Here is a 21,271-nt window from a genome sequence, read left to right as displayed (position 1 = left end):
CAAAGTGTTGTATAATTCCAATAACAGAAAAAATATACAATAAATTGTTTTCTTTTCTTGAAATATCAATAATGAAATACTTCCCCTTATATTCTTTGTGATGATAGTATGATTTGATCACGGTATTTACTGATTTAAAGCACGGACACATAACCATGCTGGATGATACTATCATTGATAGCGTGTGCATGCAAGTTTATAGCATAATGTTTTTCGTGATTAAAGTTTTTCAAGAACTTGTATATGAAGTAAACAACGCCATGTTTGCGTAACGATTGTTAGTTTACTACAAATTAAAGTAAATTGCATTTATTGGCTCCAAAGTGCTTAAAAGCCATGTTCTTTCAACTATCAGTTATTATTATAAACAAAAGGTGCCTAAACATGTTGGGGCATAAACATGTTGGGGCCTAAACATCTTACCTGGGGCCTAACCGTCTTGGGGCCTAAACATGTTGGGGCCTAAACGTCTGCAATTCGCACGAAACATCTCGGAGCGAAAGGTCTCGGAGCGAAAGGTCTTTCGGGGCGAACCCCAGCCCCGTCTTTTTTCATAACCTGATAACAGCTGTTATATAAAATTGTATTTTCGCAATATGAGCAATATTTGAACTGTTGAATGAAATAATTTGAGCACAATTAGAACTTGTCAGCCAATAATCAGATAATAATAATATAAGCAGATAATTCATGATTTTTTTTTTAATCAAATAATATCGGGATCGGAATACTGTGGAAAAAAACCTTTCTTTTTCCACTGTTCAGGAGGAGTGGCAGTGTGGCTAACTCATGTACTGCATCATGGACGTGTTGAAAGTTTGCGACCCGTAAAAGAATGAGGTCAGAAAAGTATTGCTGCAGATTCGGGAGTCGTGGAAGTTACAAGATACTGCACATTTATTAATCAGAGTTGATGTCGTAAGTTCTATTTATATCCAATCTGTAAAGTTCTTGTATATCATCGGCCTCCAGGAAACAACAGAAATGTCGATATAACGTTTTAGAGTCTTTAATAATACCTTTACGGAATTATAGAATGGGCGGGTGTTTGAACAGTTGAAAGTGGCATTCTTGTATAATATATTGTCTACAAGTGACAATCGGGGTTTTTTGGTCGGTTCTTTCGTGGTAATAGAGTGGATTGTGGTAATGAAGTCGGATTTGATGGATTCAGGGTTGTAGACTTTTGTAATAATTTCTAAAAAACGCGTGAATGGGTCTGTGGAATCGTTGAGGTATAGTTTACGAATGCAGTACTGGGAAAAATATCTGTCATACAGGGTTTTCTGTGTACCGTTGGATAGTTAGGATTTTTTCAATGCTCTCCAGGTAGATTCAATGGTGTTTGTATGAGCACCTGAGTTTGCATCTACAAAATTTACCGAGTAGTTTACTGTCAAATGAGTAAAACCCTCCTTGTCCAAAGAATTGTAGGCTTTCCAACAATCACTAAGGCCTAAAAAAAAAAGTTGTGTGTTTCGGGTAACCCGACCTAAGGTAGCAAGGGACAGTTTCGAATAAAGTACCCGTCAATATTTTTGTAAAATTGAGAGTTGCTGTACTTGAAGGCTTATGAGTGTTGCTAAAATTCATGAAATGATTTTTGATGATTATCATTAGTTAGAGGGGTGTCTCTTGTTGAAATTGATATGCAATATGTAGGCCCCTTATGGTATCACAACACTATTTTTTCGAAGGTTCACGTCAAAACATGGCTGAGTGAAAATAATTCCCGATTTCCCCTTCGTTTTTAGGAGTTTTCCGCCAGCGACAGGGACTGTACTTTTTTATGAGATAAAAAACAACACGTAAAATGCCTGATTTTCCCACCTTTGTAAAAATACGAGGTCACTTGAATTTTTGATGCCAGTTGTTTAGGCAGGGGTGTGAAAGGGCTCGGACATGATTTTCAAGCACATGTGTAACTTTGATGTAAACAAACTCTCGTGCCTTTGTGGATGGCTGTGTGTTTTTTGCTACTAAATTGGTTAGGAACAATTGTTTTAAAAGTTGTAAAGAGGAATTTACCCAGAAGTTTGTTTTAAACTTGCTACCCGTATCTAAAGTTGCGTAATTTTGGTAAGAATATATAGTAAAAATTAATAGTGTTGTGCAACCTGAATTATGTCAAGTACATGAGAATCAGAAGTAAAATGCGAAACCTGCGGCTTTGACTGTTGTGCTGACTTTACACAGTGAAATTGCAAGTTACAGACGGGAGGTAAAATAACACGAAAAGTAGGTGGATGGGACATTGTAAACTATACACCGGTAAGTTTCTGACATGTGATAGTGCAGCATGCACGTGGTACGGAAGGTCAACCCTCTGCAGGGAATTAGCTGGGGGAGGTCTAAAAAGCTGAAAAATCATGAAAAATTAGCAAAATATGAAAGGGTCAAAATCTCATAAAAACCAGTATGTAGAGAATGTTACAGGTTTTGATTAGTGATTTTCTTCAGAAATTGCCCAGGGTGGTGATTGGCCTTATAAAGAGTGAATTAAAGGTATTTGTGCTGAATGGGAACTGAGGAAATTCTAGTTACAGAGTTCCGAAGACATGCATCCCTTGGCTACAATGAATTGGATAAAAAAAACTGTCCCCTGCCACCTAACCTACAAAAATGGCCCAATCCTACCATTTTTAGATGCCTGATTTTATCCGACTGTGAATTTTATCTTATTTCCAATAAAAAATATGTTTTTAAATATGAAACAAACAAACATTCTTAGGATTCAGGCAAAAAAAATAGATAAAATTAAAAAAAATCCCCACCTACCAAACCTAATTTTTTCATCAGTGTTACCTTAAACCAGGCTTGGGGCGAATTACATTGTAAAGTAATGCATTACATTACCATTACTTCATGAATTTGGGCATTAAATTACCATTACCATTACTTGATTTTCTTGAAGTAATGCATTACATGAGTAAAGTAATGCATTACCATTACCATTACTTTTTTTTTAAGTAAAGCTAATAGAGTTTTTGCAAATGTTTCAAATATACAACACTCTTTAACATATCTACAGCTTCATGCTCAGTATCAGGTTCAAATTCAATGAATAAACAAGAGTCATTCTTTATTTGCTCAATATATACCGTTAATTATATTGTGGCAATATGAACAACATATTACATTAGTAAAATGATATTTATAGACATTTGGCATGATACAATATCAGATATGAAATAGAGACACAGGATAACATGCGTAACAAAAAACAATTTATGAATTATTGTTGCGGTTTTTAAAAGCTAAATATAGATATATCCCCAGATTACACAAATCTTTATGATTTTGGACACTTAATTTTATAAATTTATAAACAGATGATTTTTCCCAGTTATATTTCTTAATATATTTTAAACGTATTTCTTTTTACGGAGGACACTTTAAGACAAAAGATTGCTGTTGCACTTCAAGATCGAAGTTTCAAAGGGTTCATCTTTTAAATGCATCCATCTTCCGGGCTATACTAAATAAATGTTTTGCAGGAGCAGTCAAAGCTTGGACTGGAAAATACTGTTTGACGATCTTTATCTTAGGATATATTCAGTGCAATAATAGATTAAATACATAAATCTTGTATTTTCTATCAGTCCAAACTAATGTACAGTGTAATTAGTATACGAGAGAGAGAGAGAGAGAGAGAGAATAGGTAAGATTATTCTCAAATAGGTTATAATATTGGAAGTGATATTGATTTTCATCATGGATGGACAGTGCATTCATTTTGCTTTTAAAGGTGCTTGTCTGTCTCCTATTCTATTGTGACATATCGAAGGGAAGGGGATTGGGGTGTTTAGCACTTCTTATAACAATAGATTGTTTTGATACTTAGATTATCCTGGGGGCATAGTGTGTTGTTGACACATTTCTAATTGAATGCAAACTAATTGGAGTAAATTGTTTAAATGATTAAAAACTCTTAATAACAACACTCTTAAAAATGTTATGAAATTGTGCTGTTATCTTTAGTAATATAAACAATTCAAAAATGAATTTAAAAAAACCTTTTTTAGTCAAACATGTACAATTAAAACATTTTTTTCTCAATTAGAATTATTTCCTTCTTCTTTAAAAATAAATTTAATCAAATTCAATTTCAACTATTCATTTATTCATCACATTTTTTAAAGTGAACATGCATAAATATGCATAGTAATGCATAGTAATGCCATGTAATGCCAGCATTACACTAGATTTTAGAAAGTAATGCATTACATTAGCATTACTTGTAATGCTAATTTTGAGGCATTACACATTACTAGCATTACTTTGAAAACATGTTATGCATTGCAATGCATTACCATTACATTTAGCATTACCCCAAGCCTGCCTTAAACACACTATTTTTTTTTTTAGGCCTAATTATAGTTGATTCGGGTTTAATGTGTTGTTTTATGATATTGACAAGGGTATCGGCAGTTCTGTTTTCAACGGTTGTGAAAAAGAACTTTTTTGAGTCCCGCTCTATGCCCCCAAACACCCAGACTCCATCCACCCGTCTGCCCTTGTGATATTTTCTTTTCCCAAACTTGCTTTCGTCTATTTCCACTACAATGCCTGGGCCACCGATGACATTATTTTCATTGGTTTGCAAAATGTTGTCACAAACTTCCCTGGCGTAGTTATACCAGTCCACTATAGTCCTTTCACAAACTCCCAGTTCATATGGCACACAAACTCCTGGTTACATCGATAAACCCAAAAATAGGTTATGTGAAGAATTTGTTCTAATGTTAAATTGTGATTCTCCAAATGTAATTATCCGGGAGGAATCTTTTCGAAATCCAAAATGCCCAATTTCACAAAATTTGCATATACAGTCTTTAAAATTAAGGAGTAAATTAAGATTAATTAGCCATGCAATAATAGATTCTGTAGACTCACATATTTTTGCTAGATCCTTAAGCTTCAACGGCATCACGTGTATTTATTTAAATTGCAGCTGTCAAACTATGAAAATTACACCACAAGGCATGCGCAGCTCGCATCTCGTTAACGATCATACATCATCGATATTCAGTTTATAAACATCAATATATATTGAAATTTATTTTAAAATTAGGTTGAAAACTCTCGTTTTAAAAAACGAAGTTTTAAACCATAAAAACTACCATAGATTTCGATTTTGGGGTCAAAATAGCTCAAAACCTCACAATTTTCTTTTTTTTATCGCTCACGCGATCTCATATACATAGAAATTGCCTTCGGCGATACTATATTTTAGCGCGTTTTTGGAGGGACCGGTAAAGTAAAGTCATTCCTAAAATAGAGATACTGGTCCCCAGAAACTCTAAAAGTTGCCCAACTGTTGCCAGTACAGTCGCCGTTGGTAGTACATTTGTTTGACCAGTTCTGAATAGGGTACAGATTTGGCGGTGCTGTAAATGTTCCTGGGTGTTATTTTGAGACCTAATTTTTATCCGATGTACACTATATCAGGGTTGGCCGGGAAATAACAGTGCTGGGAATTACCAGTGGTAAATACCGATATTTCCCGTCCCGGTAAATACTACTAATTTTCACTAAACTTGGAAATACTGGGAAATACAAATTTATGTAATTTTTATTTCTTTAATTTGTTCAATGTAAAACTTATGTTTAGGATATATTAAGGGTAATTAACAATCAGCATCAAAAAATAAATTGTTATAAAAAAAATAATATCGGTTGAACTCGGTGAATTAGAATGGAATTATTTTCTTTTGTGGAAACGCCAATAAGAGATAGGGGCGGGGCTTAAGGTTTTGTAGGTATGTCGTGTTCAATATGTATTCATTCTGGCGTTCAAACTTTGCACGGGAAAGTTTAAAGTGTATGGTTGTGGTAATCAGTACTTGATAAGGTTCTTATTGAGTATACCTGTATTATGGTAATGTGCTCTTGAGCATATATGACAAGCTGCTTGTCAAATGAAAACTTCAGAAGTTTTCAGATGTGGTTGATGTTGAATATTGCAGAATATTGATGTTGAATATTGCAGATTGTGTGGGAGTGACTTTCTGTAATGCAAGAATGCAAATGCAAAAAAATTGTTGATATATTGATTGATTTTGTTTCATGACTTTGCATAGATTGAAATTAAAATATAATATCTTAATTCAAATTTAAAGTTGCCAGCTTTCAAGGGAACTTAAACACTAATGAAGAACAGCTGTCAAAGATTCAACACTGGGCGTTTCTCTCTCAGGTATGTTATTTCTTGCATCCCTTTGGTTTATTTCAACAATAAAATGCTTTCTATTTTCTTTGGTGTTTCATATCGGTATAAGGGTATAGCTAGCATTGCAGAAAAAGTACATGACTAGTGTCAGCGGAGTACATAAACTTTTTTTTTTGCAGTAATTGCTACCTTCATAGCCCGTATGATAAGTACACCACTGAAATTTTACTGTTTATATTTACATTTACAGTAGAAGCGTTTATTTTCGTTGGGTTAAAATTTTGTAGATTTTAAACTAAATACAATATTGTTGGCATTTAATTTTGTCATATTTTAATCCCTTAAATCTATCACGCATCAACTCTGTATTTATTGATCATGTTGATCGATACTTGGGTGAAAAATTTGTTACAGATTTAATTTCGTTGATTTAAAATGCAAACGAAAATAATGAAATGAAATCCTCAACGAATATTTCTGCTTCTACAGTATCTTTGAATGCTTAAATCAATTATCCTTAAAGCAACATGAGTTGTATTTTTCAAAATTTCATTCTGACGAAAAATTGTGCTTTAATTATGATATATTTCTGAATGTAACGTACATGTAATTATTAATTTAAATCAAAGTACTGAAGTACTGACGGGAGTTGATTTCATCGATTATCATTTATTTTAAAATCAACTTATCTTGTATGGCAATTAGTTTCTAGCCTGTATTTAAATTACCCACTTTTTTGTAATATTAATTAGACTTTTCAGACAAGAATTTAGAGAAAACCCCATATGAATCATGTTGTGTGATATTTAAAGATAGATTTCAAACTATGTATTAGTAATCGAAACAATTCTAAAAATTGTATGGATCCAAGCACTACATGTATTGATATTGAACTCCAGTCTCGTTCAACCAGACGCTCAGCTATCTCCGTTAATCTCCGACAAGCAAGAGAGCCTCTCTGTTTGTCTGAGATTTACGGAGACAGCCGAGCTTTTGGTTGAATGAGACTATATTAAACTCTGGCGTAGGAATACATGAGACTACATAAATATCTAAATTGTTCGTATTATATAAAATCTTTCTATTTTCAAAGTGTTTATAGACAATTTTCCTTGAAAAACAATGCTTCAGCATACATTACATCGAGTTTTCTATTATATTCAAGAACTAAGACTTGTCAGCGGTGATGATTTGAGCTTAGGTCCAAACACTGTTTCGCATAGGAGAGTTGATTAAAATCAACTCCCAAAAAATGATATAATTAAAATTTAAAATCAGTAGAAAACACTGAAATGGAATATACAGCATATATATATTGATTTCATTTGATGGACATTTCAGGAATTTTTTAAAAGAATGGAGAGCCAATGAACAAAATGAAACACTATCAAGCTGTATGTGTTCTGATGTGTTGGATGATTGTATCTACGGTAACTTTGCAATTATTGATACAGTTTTTGCTACATATACCATATTATACTTCTCCTTATAAAATTTTCTTTTCTTTACATTTCAAAAGATGTTTTGTTTTGAATTCATAAATACTTTTACATGTATTGGTATGCCGAATCTACAGGTAACTATAGTCATTGACTAGACTAAGTATAAAAAATATTCAACAAAACTTCTGTTTGGGAACGTTTCAGTTTGTAAATCGTATACCGGTAGCTAAATTGAAGTCGGTGGGAATTTTACATGATGTTATTTCAGAAAAATTGTGCAAAGTGTTGCAGAACATTTTAGATGAATCAAAGATTCATATTTTTTAGTTATAGATACTCATGAATAAAAAGTTTCATTCTGGCCAAATACTGCAATTAAAAAAAAGGGAGATGTGTCATTGAGAAAATGGGGGATTAATTCATTATCAATTTAATGCAGTTGTTTTTCAGTGATTGGTATATGTATTTTTTTTTCATCATAAAAAATGTGATAGGAAAAAAATCTGGGACAGCTAGAGAAAATACACAATCTTCATGTAATTTTTAAAATTTAATACAAATTATGTTTGATTCAGCGTCTTCAACTTCATGAGTTATTGGTAGAATTTTTCAATTTGACAGTTTGGGATTGGGATACAGGAATGTAAATCTACAATCAACAGAACTAATAGCCATGTGGATTACACAGTAACAGTTTGTTGCAAGGTTACCTGTGAACCAGGTATGTTTTGATCAAAGTACAGTCACACTTATTCTCTGGGACTGGGGACAACTTAACGATATCCATTGACGTGAGATATCAAAGTTGATGAATTTGCAGGCATCTATATTTACATGTATGAACAATGCTGCATGTCCTGTTAACATCTCATGACACATGCACAATTCAACGCCTTATTCAAGCGGTTAAAGGTATAATTTGTATTTTAAGTTGTATATCTATTTAAATGTGTTTTCATGCAAATGTTTAATAATTAAAAAACATATTTTAGATAAAATTTATAGATTGTAAAATTCGCTTGAAATAATGTATTCCACAGGTTTCTTTGTTGATGTCTGCAAAGTCAATGGAACAGCAGACAGATGTAAGCCCTGTCCAGAGGGCACTTATTTGGACGACATTACACACTCTGAATTACTACGGAAGTGTAGGACTTATGATTGCCCTCCAGGTCAATTTGTTACATTAATTCCAACACTGATAATGTTTTGATTATTACTAAAAAAATTCACATTTTATGTAACAAAAAAAAACTACTCTGAACATGAAGTATCAAGTATGATGAATACAGCTGTAAAATCATGATAATTAATATGAGAGAATTTCATCATACTGTAGAGTCATTTAATTTTGTGGGGGCCAATTTATGAGGGTTGTGGGTTTATTGTTGATTTGTGGGGATGTAATTTCATGGATGCATCAGCTTTCCGTTTCAGTTGGAAAACTAAATCTTTAAAATAGTTTTTGTCAAAGATGTAAATTTGGAGGATGAGGGCTATCCATGAATTCTAATGATTCCAGAGTATTCAAATTTTGGGATTTTTGGTGTCATGGTTAAAATTTTTTTATTTTAAACAGAATCAATACCAGCGTCTACCTTTCCACCAGAGCCTGCATGTCGGAAAAGATGTGTTTGCGATGTTCAGCGACGGTATGTAGGGTCAGATCCTTGTGCCTGCAAGCGGGCTACAGTCACCTGTCCTCATGGGAAATCATTGACAATTGACAATACCTGCGAACCAATGTGAGACATAGAAACTAGTTTGTTAAAGTTGTAATCTTAGTTTTTGCTGCACTGAAAATATATGTCAAATTAATTTGATAATAATGTAAAATGTCTAAATAGTATATGTACACCCTTCTTTGCTTGTAAGATATATCATGATGAAGAAAATTCTACTTTGGCATAACTTTTATTTCTAGATACTGTGGAATCATTAGAATTCGTGGTGGCTCAATTTTTGTGGTATTTATGGGAAGCCTTTTCCCATGAATTTACATCCTCCACGAAAACAAGTTTAGAAAGATTTATTTTTGTTCCTGGAACTGAAAACCGACACATCCGCGAAACTACATCCCCACGAATGAGTAAAAAACTTACAATCCACGAAAATTGGCCCCCACGAATTTAAATGATTCCACAATCCTTTCAAATTCTTCTTTTTTCAATCATACCGGGCTCTAACCAGAGCATAAAAATGTACATATACAGTTAAGCATTGTTATCTTTAACTAAAATAGACTACTGCAAAAAAAACTTAGTGATTTCTAAGTAGAACAATTTTAACAAGACCTTGGACTTTCGGTTGGACGTAGCTATCTATTTCTTGCGTCAAAACAAGTTAAAAATGACGCAGTTTCAAGTGAAATACCAGTATTCACCGATTGCGTAGTCGTGGCTCAAAAGCCAGACAAATCTTGTTGAGTTCAAAGAGCAATGGCTGAGTGGCCAGAAATGAAATAGACAGACCTACGTTACATTGCTGTTTTACACATCTACCCAAAGTCAAAGCTCTTGTTAAAATGGTTCTATTTGAGACATCAAGGGTAAATTACTGAAAGTTTATTATAAAGTAGTTGGGACTTACAAATTATTTCGATATATCCATTGTAGTTGAGATATCGGTGTTCGAGAATCAGATATCATAATTCAACTGTGGTGTTGATACTATATTACTTATAATTTATCCATGTACATCTGTAATCTGATATTCATTTAAAATTGTAGATGAAAAAATACTGAAAAAATTGATATTCTATTTAGTCTTTATAACCAAGATTCATAATACGCATACTTGTATGTGATGTTATGTTTAAAGAATTACAATATTATTTCCTTGCATTCAAGATTACAAAATATCCAAAGTTCTTTTAGGTACCTGTTGTTTCATTTTTTGTTATTTTTTTCTACCTTTGTTCTTATTGAAAAAGAGAACAGGAAGTAACTCCCACAACCAATGACCCCAGTTCAACTAGTTATTTCATGACAACTCGAAAAGAGAATCCAGAGTATACTGGTAGGATATCGAGTGAAGAGACCACAGTGAATCGAAGTGTCACAGTACCATCACACAATCCGGGGTGAGTTTTGTGAAAGCAAGTACTTAGCAGTCTTTTTAAGCATAATATTTTTAAAGGAATGGCATCAGTACCTATTCAAATGGGGGAAAAGGTGCTCAAGAATATGTGAAAGTAATATCCCATTAACAAATGTCTTATGGTTAAAGTGACATACTGTATACGAGGAAACATTCGCTACCATTTTATTTTCGCCTCTTTTGCCCTTGTTGTCATCGGGCAAAATTAAGTCTGGGTGAATTCCAATATCTCAAAATATCACTCTTAAAACACAATGGTGTTTGGGCGAATTCAAGACAGGGCTTAACTGTTTGCAGGCCGGTGTAGAACGCGGCTATGTTAAGGCTGCCCGATTAATTTCACAGCGATATGTAGAAAATCACTTGTCTGTACTTCATACGATATGACGTCATAGTTAACTTTGACGTCACGATCTGCATTCCTTTCGATCATTCTTAGGGAATGTATCGTAACGTAATAAGTGATATTCATTGTGCATAATATAAACTGCTTCATTCCTTTCAATAGACACTGTTGAAAATACTAGCGATACTAAATTCAATATCACCGATATGGAGTATAAAAAAATCAACAGCTTAAAGCTTCGTAATAGGTAAAAAACTATTCATAAACTAATGGTTTTGAGACTCCCTCTGCTACGTGTAATCTAATGAATGGTGATATGTATATGCATATAAAAAACGGCATGGCACAAGTGAAAGATAAAAACAATCTTAGTATATTTTACGTGAAATCGGGAGAGAAAATAAGTACCAATGTGAAACTTGCTGGGGGAAACCTACCAATTGACCCGATTTTGTGTAAATCGAGCCTAAAAGGTAAAAATGTGCCTAATTTCGATGGCGGTGCGAAATGTTTTGACAATATTTCAAATAAACAAAATATATATATGAACCCCCAGCAAGATCAGCAAAATACATTACTTATCGAAGGATTTTTCATAAAAATATTTTTCATTTAATGTCATTATTCACTTGCGCCGATGCGATTTTTATAGATTATTTACCGTGTTAGAATACACACGTCACGTGCTTAAGAAAAAATATATGACGTCACAAAAATACATCAAATATAATGTTGGATGTCACTGTTAATTTATGTAATAAAAGTTTAAAGAAACTCGCTCAGTTAAAGTATTTTACGATAATTAAAATAGTATAATTTTTCGATATATATTTAGCTTCGGACAGCCTTAACATAGCCGCGAAGGGCAAAAATTACACGGGTGAAAATAACCCTGCATACAGTATTAGTGACTCAAAAAGATATTTTACTTTTTTGTAATGAATACAGATATGAAAACGAAATATACAAAATTTGATTGTACAGGAAGTGTTATATCATAAAACTCACCTGGTATTTAATTATACACATTAACAAACTAAGTTGTTTTGGACATTGATTTAAGTGTCACATGATAGCGATTTCTGTCTAAAGATAGTTACACTATAATTTATGCATTTAGAAAAGAATAAGACTTTAAAGGTATTTGATGTCTGTAGTCAGATATATGCATTCATAGAGAGTGCATCTAAATATTTAAAATGTACAACTAATATCAGTTCTTGAAGACAACGAGAGGCTGCTTGATCATGCTATGCTGAAGATTACCAGTACTTATTTTATGCGGGTACTTATTTCTGCAATTCAACCATTTTGCACTAAATTGCAAGAATATAAAATCATGAAAGGAAAGCCAAGTTTTTATCAAAGTTTTATTTAGTTTGCATCTGTCTGAAAAAAAAAAAGCAAGATTTTAAAATCAGCGAGATGTGTTTTTCACAATTTTACGTTGATATTTATTCCTCGCATTTAATTAGGAATTAATCCACAGGTATGCCACTGTAGTATTTACTTTCCTCTGTGTTTGCATGACTACAAAGCAAAAGGGAAACTCAATATGTGTGTTAGCTAGGTCAATGAATTATTCTAATTTTTTCTTTTTAACTGTATTTATTTACTTCTAAACACAGTGAATTTTTAAAAGGTAACCTTTAATATTAGATGTAAAAAATGTGGAAACCATATGAAAATTGGATATATTTAGTAACATCATTATGTTAAACATCTGTTTATATCCCTACTTTATTGATTAGATGCTATTTGTTCTTTTGTCATTTACATAATTATATCTGAGTCCTGGTGTAAATTTCTTCAGTTTCTTTCAAACAACATGACTGAAATTTTTTAGAATGTATTTTGAAAATGGTGAGGTTCAAAGAGCCAAAAATTTAACAAGATTGATCAAATTTCCAAAACTACCAACAATTTTACCAACAAAACAGGGCTATAATAGGCTGTGCCTGCTGCCCAATCCCATTCATTATATTTAATACATAATATTATATTGAATAAAATATTGTTCAAATAAAAAATTTGCCAATCAATTGAACAATTGCTTCCAAATCCTTGAAAAAATCTGATTTATATTTTTCAGGATAAAATTATTTATGTTGATGTTTTTATTGATGAAATACTTTTGTATTTGATTAAAATGCAAAATTTACTACAATTAGAGAAGCTTTCTTTTCATTTTTTAGTTCAAATGAAGATAATGGTTTGGTGACAATACTTGTACCAGTACTTGTGGTTCTGTTTGTAATTGTGATGCTCGTTGTTATAGGAGTACTTTGCTATAAGAAGAAAAAAGAAAGCAGACGTAAGTATATACAAGTATGTTGTGTAAATTATTCTAATTTATTCCACAGATTTTGCGTATTAATAAAGTGAAACAGTCCAAAACTAGGGCAAGCTTTTGTGCGCAATAAATACACAATTTTCAGTCCACCCAGCTGATATCGGGTACCAGCTTACATTGGGAGTACCAGCTTATGTTGGGGGGTTAACCTGCGATTGACTTGTATCCCATCCAGGGGAAGTCAATGACTCTTGTCTACTTCACACTATGGAAACCTTGGGATAAGCACCAATCAACCTTAATCTGCTAAAGGGCACCGAGAAGGATTTAACTAAACTAACTTAAAAATAAACAAATGAAATGAAACATGAATGTAGATTTTTCATCGTTCATTTGTCATAGTTGTCTGACAGTTTATCTCATTTTGTAAAAGCATGATTATTAATTATTACATGTAAGTCATCTGTAACTCATGAGATCAAGACTACAAGCCAGGTTCTGGGGGGGGGGGGAGATCAAAACAAAGAAGATATCAGCATACCTGAGATCCTGGTTAATCAGAAACTTCGTTTTTCATATTACTTTAACAGAATCGAGTTTCTCAACATTAATCATTTCTATCTCTCATAGAATACATATATTACCGTTGTAATTGCTTATTATTGCCATTGTTTACAACAGCGATGTAGAGCAAAATAAATACCGGCTATCTAAAACGCTTTGTAAAAGTCGAACCAATATTGTAAAATCCGTATTATGATGTAGTGCGATACTCGGACTACTTAAATGTGTATTTATTTCAATGTGTTCCATTCTACCCTAATTTGATAACATTGTACAAAATATTATCTTAGTTAAACATGTAATTCACTTGCTTAAAAAATTGTAAGGTTTTCTAAAATCTTGTTGTTGTAGATCGATCGATATTTCTTTCCTTTTATTTTTCTGGGTAATATTTTTTTCATTTTACCTACATGGACTAAGTTTTGAGAATAAGTTGCTGCAAAGCAGTTGTATTACTGCATGGTAATCAAAAATGGTGTTATATGTTGTCACAAATAAAAGTTGGTTAACAGGAATTGAAAGTCACTGTAACATGTGCACTGGGCAACCACACTGGATTTCATCCATACATTTAAAACATGTATGTATAGGTAATTCCTGACCCTGGTCTCAAACTAGTAACCTATGGTCAAGTAGCATACTGCTTCACTTCTTGTTATGACAAAGTCAGACTACCAAATGCTGTACTTTTAATTACTATGTACATATAAGATGTAAAAGTCGTCTGTTGTTTTTAATATGAAAGGAGAAATGGACAGAAATGGAGTACCTCTCAAGTCAATCCATCCAACAAGAATGGAATACAATGCTCAACATATTGTGGAAAATGGATCTGTGAACAGTTATACATGTACAAGAGATACTGGAATGGATGCAGATGAAAATTACCAGTTTGGTATGATAAGAGATATAAGCCTAGATTTTCTTTAGAAAATGGAAATTACCCCCTTATGAAATTATCACACTATCCATAGAATTAATGTGGCAATTTGAGAAATTGTTGGTGATATTCATTAAAGCTTAGAAATTTAAGCAAATGAATTTTTAACCTGGTTTTCCAACGGAAAAATCCGGTTATTAAAATGGTGAAAATGGCGGGCGGGCGGGCGGGCAGGCGGCTGCCAAAAGGGTTCCCTCATTGTACGGATAACTCCTCCTACAGTTTTCAAGATAGGAAGTTGTTCTATTGCAGATCAATTGTACATATATCAGAGGTGTGCATATTGCTAGGATTTTGATTTCCGATAATTTATGAAAAAAATACCAGCTTTTGAACTTAGTCATTTTTTGGCAAAATATTACATATAGGGAACCCTCATTGTACGGATAACTCCTCCTACAGTTCTCAAGATAGGAAGTTGTTCTTTTGCAGATCAATTGTACATATATCAGAGGTGTGCATAATGCTAGGATTTTGATTTCCGATAATTTATGAAAAAAATACTAGCTTTTGAACTTAGTCATTTTTTGGCAAAATGTTGCATATACATGTAGGGTACTCCATTTCACTGGATAAGGGTTGACATGGATTATGGATACAGTTTACATAAAAGAAAACCCGGTTTGCTGTCACATTGACAGCTTTTCACTTGTTTACCATGTTTACCACAATGTCATTGTATCTTAATCATGAAAAAAACCCTGAATGATACCTTTTGTTCGCCGTAACATCATCATGTAATGATTACAAGTCATTTGTTGCCTTTTTTAGACCAAAAGGAAAAAACGAACACAGATGAAGAACTGGAAAACACTTTTCTTAAGTCACTCTGTTCCAATCCAACTAGAACTGAAAGCATAATTGATTCTCATAGTTTTGAAAATGGATCTGTGAACAGTTGTAGAATATTTACTGGAAGGTCAGATGAGGAAATGGAAAGCTGTTCTCCCATGCTACACAATATCCATCCAACGAAAACTGCAAACAATCCTTCAAGCATTATGGGAAATGGCTCTGTGAATAGTGGAAGAATGACGGTAGATAATGGAAGGGATGCAATGGAAAATAACCAATTTGGTATGATTAGAAATAGTCTAAACTTGGTAAATGACCATAATTATATCTTCTATTCCAGACCTGTTAAATTATTTTATTCATAGTATCATGAAAAAATAAACTTTCCCAAAAAACCCATGAAATTGCTATTCGAAATTAAGGTACGGTATATGAATTTTAAGTTACTAATGCACAATGTGAATGTCAGTAATGTGTTCATTCAGGATGCAATATCATTTGAACTTTTTAATTTTGTCCTAGTGCTTCACATGGAACATTTTCAATTTTCCATATTACCGTACTATAAATTTAGACACTCAAATAGAGTTTATTTGGCATTTTCAGACCTATTGCATATGATTTTTTATCAAAATAAGATGCTAGTCTCATCATTTTATGATAGATGTACAGGCAAGTTTCAGTCAAGTACCGGTATTTGGTGTATTCATGGAGTGCCCCCCAAGAATAAAAGTTTTGATCATAAATTCATAACATAAGTTACAATTCATTTTCAGATTTGGACTTGAGTTATGCTCAGACACTATCTCCTGAAAGTTTTAATAAAGACAAAGGTATGCAGTTAGCACTTGCAGAAAAGCAATATTGACTGGGCCTATTCCCACTTATTAAAAATGATGGCAAAGAGGGTGATACATTCCACTAAATGTATAGTAACTCGGATACTTTGGAATCATTAATTTTCATGGTGGCTTAAATTTCCCACAAATTTGCATCTTCAACAAAATATTAAAGTTGTCGATCTGCAGGTGTCTTATGGTGATCAGTCTGTCTATCTGTGTGTCCATCTAACAACACTTATACAAATCATATATTCTCTCCCCTTGGCCTAATCTGGCTCATACTTCACAATCATTCGTATGCCTTTAGGTTAAAGGTGTGCAGTGACATTAAATCAAGTTCTGTGGTTGAATGGTCAGGGTATTAGCAGACAACTGTGTAGCATCCTCTAAATGCATTTATCTACTGAGATACACTGTTAGATTGTGAATGATAAATGTACTAAATTAGAGTCCATTTTATTAATCTTTTTTCAAGAAAGTACACCACAGTATGAAGGTCCCAATAGCTTTGTTTCCTAACAATATTAAAGGGACTTGGACACGATTTGACTTAAAATTTTCAAATTTTATTTTTCCATTTTCAATGTTTATACTGATATATATAGAAGTTTATAATGCCATGTCAAAATTTGAAACTCAAATATCAATTTATAAGCAAGATACAGAGTTAATAATTCTTTGTTTGTAAACAAAACTCGAATATTGTCTTTTTTACATATTCGTTGTATTGGTGTAAATTTCAATCTAATGTAACTTTCTTTTGTTGAAAATATTATTTACGAAGATATTGAATTAGTTTAAATTGTTATTTACCTGCCATTTTGTTTAAGAAATGGTAATTCTCTACATTACTTTTTTGTAAACAACTATAAGACTCGAGCTTTGTTTTCTTAACAATCAATTCTTACCTCTGTATCTCACTTGTAACTTGACTTTTACATTTAATATTTTGGTCAATCATTTAAAATGCACCAATAAACCATTTTATACATAAAAAATAAAAATAAAATTTTTGATCTCAAATCGTGTCCAAGTCCCTTTATTAACCCTTACAAAATAAAAAGATGATTTTTTTTTTTATCGGAAAATATTTTTGTCATCTTTTCATTTCAAAAATGAAAAATTTTGATGTGAACTTTTTTTCAGAACCTCTCAGCTATGACCTTGAGTCTGTAGAGCCATTGAGCAAACCAGAAGAAATGCCCACTTGATTTGTATCAACTCACTAATGCAAGGCATGGAAAAGAAATAGTGAACCATTGGTACACCTGTTTATTTATCAGGAATTCAACTTGTATTTATGAATTGTTCAGATATTAAACAATTATGAAATAATTGCAGCATCCATAGTAATAGATACATTGGCTTTAATATAAGTAATGCTATAGTTGGTGAAATGTTAATCAATGTAGCTAAGTTGTTAGGTTATTTTTGCACTCAAAATTTTACATTTTTAGATTTTTGAAACAAAACAAAAACAAGCGAAAAGCTATCAGTGTGACAGCAAATCAGGTTTTCTTTTGTGTGAACAGTATCCATAATCCATCTGTCAATCCTGAATTGATAAAAACTACCCATCCAGAGAAATGAAGAACCCTATATGCAATATTCTAAAATGAGCACCTGGTATTTTTTTTTTTTATATAATTTATCAAAAATCAAAATCCAAGTAATATGCACTACTCAGGTTTATATACAATTGATCTGCAAAACAACAACTTCCTATCTTGAGAACTGTAGGAGGAGTTATCCGTAAAAATTGGGGTACTCTTTTGGCAGTTGCCTTCCCACCCGCTTGCCATTTTCACCATTTCAAAACTGGATTTTTCCTTTGGAAAATCTGGTTCGCCCGCCCACCATTTTCACCATTTCAATTTCCAGAATTTTTCTTTGGAAAACCTGGTTAACGAAGATCCTCACTTTGTTTGTTTTGGCAACATTTTTATTGAAATATAATGTTTAAAAGTTTATATTATCAAATCATCTCTTCAATTACTTATATAATTTAGTAGTTTGGGCTGTATGGTTTAGGATATTTTCATTCATTAGAGGGAATTCAACGGAAGGTATTTGTCCTGTTCATAAGTGTTCAATCAAGAAATGTTGAAAGTTTTATTTATCACCATGTTTCATCACCCGAGTCACAGGGTATGTCTTATCTCAAAGTCATTAAACCAAGTTTATGGTAACTTTTTGTAAATGTGTGTGTTCAGGCCAAATTTTGTAATGAAACATGATTAAAGCTAAAACTTGTGAGAATAATTGCCTGTGATTCCACCCTCAAAAGAATGGATTGCTTGTCTTTTCAGGACCAACTGACTAAAAAACTTTTTAAAAAATTAATATATTAATGCCATTTTAAATAAATAATAATTAAAACACTGAGTCAGGAGAGGGCCATCAATCATTATTCAAATTGTGTTCAGACCTGTTAATGTACTGTGACTTTGACTCGAGGTAATTTGGGCATTTTCAAGGTTATACAGTGTACCTTTTATCTTTTCTTGCTCATGACCTATGGATTTTTCATGTAATTCTTTCCCAAGGAATAAATGAGTTACATTTGAGTAGATAGTCTGTCATTACCATTACTTTGTCACTTATGTATACTACACAAGTTGCCACTTAAAATTAAAAAGGTGTGTTCAAAATTTTAATGTTTTTAATGATATACATTGCTAGTAGCTAGCATACTATTTTTTTAAAAATGTCATGTGTGCTTTGTGTAGAATGCTTTTACTACATTTATAATTATGTAAATATTTTCTACAATTTTCACATTATTTCTATTCTTATTTTTGTTCATAATTTTACTTAAATGCCTTAATTTTACCGTACATATACATGTAAATGAAAACCATGTAATCTAGTAAAGTGTTTTTAAAAAAGTGTATTTTTTCTTTCAATTGTCCATTGGTGCTATCATTGACACAAACAAGGTTTTATGAGGTTAAATGCATGTGTGATTTTTATTAATGGAGAGAGAAACTCCAATCTTTCTATTAATCAATCATTAATCAATGACCAAGCTACATGTTACTTGTACACCATTGAACAGGTTTGAGGAAACAAGCAAGTACATAGGTCAGTGAGAAAAAATTGAGTGTAAATATGCATGTACACGATATTTGGAAATCTCTCTCTCTCTCTCTCTCTCTCTCTCTCTCTCTCTCTCTCTCTCTCTGAGGCAATATGTTGAAGTGATATTCAAAGGTTAGGGTATGTGAGTTTTGTGCCATATTAATTATAACCGGTGCAATATAAATATATATATTTTAAAAAGCATTTTGCGAATTAAAAGTAGAATTTATTTAATGTTTGTTGTCATCTTTCACATTATATATATTATTTTGTTATCAATCAATTCATTATATGATTATTTGATAACAAATGTAAAAAGGGGGTCATATATTCTTTGTAATTTTTAAGGTTTAAAAAAATTATAAGAATGAAAATCATTATCGATATTTTTAAATCTGTGAATAAAATTTACAAAATATACGTCACTAGCATAAAGCAATTTTCAAACAATCATATTTTAAACAGAAATTGAAAGGATTGGCTCACTTCAAGAAATATTCTCAATTACAATGAAAATCAAAAGTTTACAGTATACGCTTCCATAAGAATTGGACAACAATTTGAGATCCCATATATTTTAATCAAGAGGGATACCCGGCCATCTTGTACTTATGTGGACCAAAAAATGTAAATATTTCCTGAATAATTGACATGTTTATGCCAAAACTGTTGTCAAACAACGAGAAGCAGTAGATATGAAGGTTTTTACGTTTTTGAACTTTTTAAGTACATTACATGTACAATGCCATGTTTAGAGCTTTGCAGCTACAGATTAAAAAATCTCAAATGATATGAAAGAAGGCCATTTGTGTCCACTCTAAAATCTTTTGCTGAGAATTAAGAGTTGAATCTTGCACATTTATATTGTGTCTCAAAATACCCTATTCTAGTCAGTTGACATAAGATCTATACATGTATTTAGAAAAATCCAGTGTCCTGCTAATTTTTTTGTCATTTTAGCAGAAAATGACATTTTCGTGAAAAAAAATTCAACATGAAAATTGCAGCTCATATTGCTTTAACAACAGTTTTGGTCTGGTTTTGGCATAAACAATTCAGTTCAAGAAATGTGAGAAGTTTTCGTCCATATACATGTACGTACGAGTTGGCTGGACATTCTCCTTAGCTAACCATAGCCGAGGGTTTAGTTGGCTTTTTTGATCACCTGTTGTCCCTCTGTCTGTAAACTTTTTCAAATTTTTTACGTTTTCTCTAAAACGATTTGACAGAATTGAACCAAACCTGTTGCAAAGAGGATGCTGAATTGTTAAATTAAAGGGCTAAACCCTTTCCAATAGGAAGATGATAATAACAAAGCAGCAGAACGAGGGGAACCCGGGTGTGTCTTTAAAATCAATCAAACTTTACTTGAAACATCGTATATGTATATAGTGAAGATTCAGAAACCGTGACCCTCGGACCGTACCACTGTTGGGGTCCCAAGAAGGGTTCAAAAATCGACTTAGAAATATGAATAAAGGAAAATTTTCAAAAAACAAATATTAATAAAGAGCAACAATGCTACGTTCAATTAACTAAATAACTATTATGCAAGCATCCTTATATTGTGTAGAATCTAAACGGTTCACACCATGCATGACCCCTTGCCAATATTAAGGTACCAGTTTAAAACGCTTAATACTGCAGAATCATTTTTGTTCGTGGGGGTCAATGTTCGTGGATAGCAAAAATTTTCC

General features: G+C 32.5%; 1 protein-coding gene across 4 annotated transcripts; it reads left to right on the top strand.

Annotated features, from left to right (window-relative positions):
* Window positions 1–752: 752 nt before the first annotated feature.
* On the top strand, window positions 753–19,803 carry LOC128172535 (uncharacterized). Of its 4 annotated transcripts, XM_052838292.1 has the most exons (12): window positions 753–918; window positions 6,123–6,199; window positions 7,514–7,602; window positions 8,236–8,335; window positions 8,655–8,786; window positions 9,194–9,359; window positions 10,547–10,696; window positions 13,255–13,373; window positions 14,662–14,811; window positions 15,628–15,933; window positions 16,428–16,484; window positions 17,640–19,803. In XM_052838292.1, exons 3-12 carry the CDS (start codon window positions 7,540–7,542, stop codon window positions 17,702–17,704), a joined length of 1,308 nt encoding a protein of 435 aa, XP_052694252.1. In that variant the 5' UTR covers window positions 753–918; window positions 6,123–6,199; window positions 7,514–7,539; the 3' UTR covers window positions 17,705–19,803. The 4 variants fall into 4 exon arrangements, with proteins under 4 accessions (XP_052694252.1, XP_052694271.1, XP_052694260.1 ...); XM_052838311.1 differs by lacking the exon at window positions 14,662–14,811; XM_052838300.1 differs by lacking the exon at window positions 16,428–16,484.
* The last annotated feature ends 1,468 nt before the right edge of the window (window positions 19,804–21,271 follow it).

The sequence above is a fragment of the Crassostrea angulata genome, chromosome 1 (assembly GCF_025612915.1).
Source record: "Crassostrea angulata isolate pt1a10 chromosome 1, ASM2561291v2, whole genome shotgun sequence".
In the NCBI taxonomy this organism is placed as follows: domain Eukaryota; kingdom Metazoa; phylum Mollusca; class Bivalvia; order Ostreida; family Ostreidae; genus Magallana; species Magallana angulata.
This window is presented reverse-complemented; position numbering and strand designations above follow the sequence as displayed.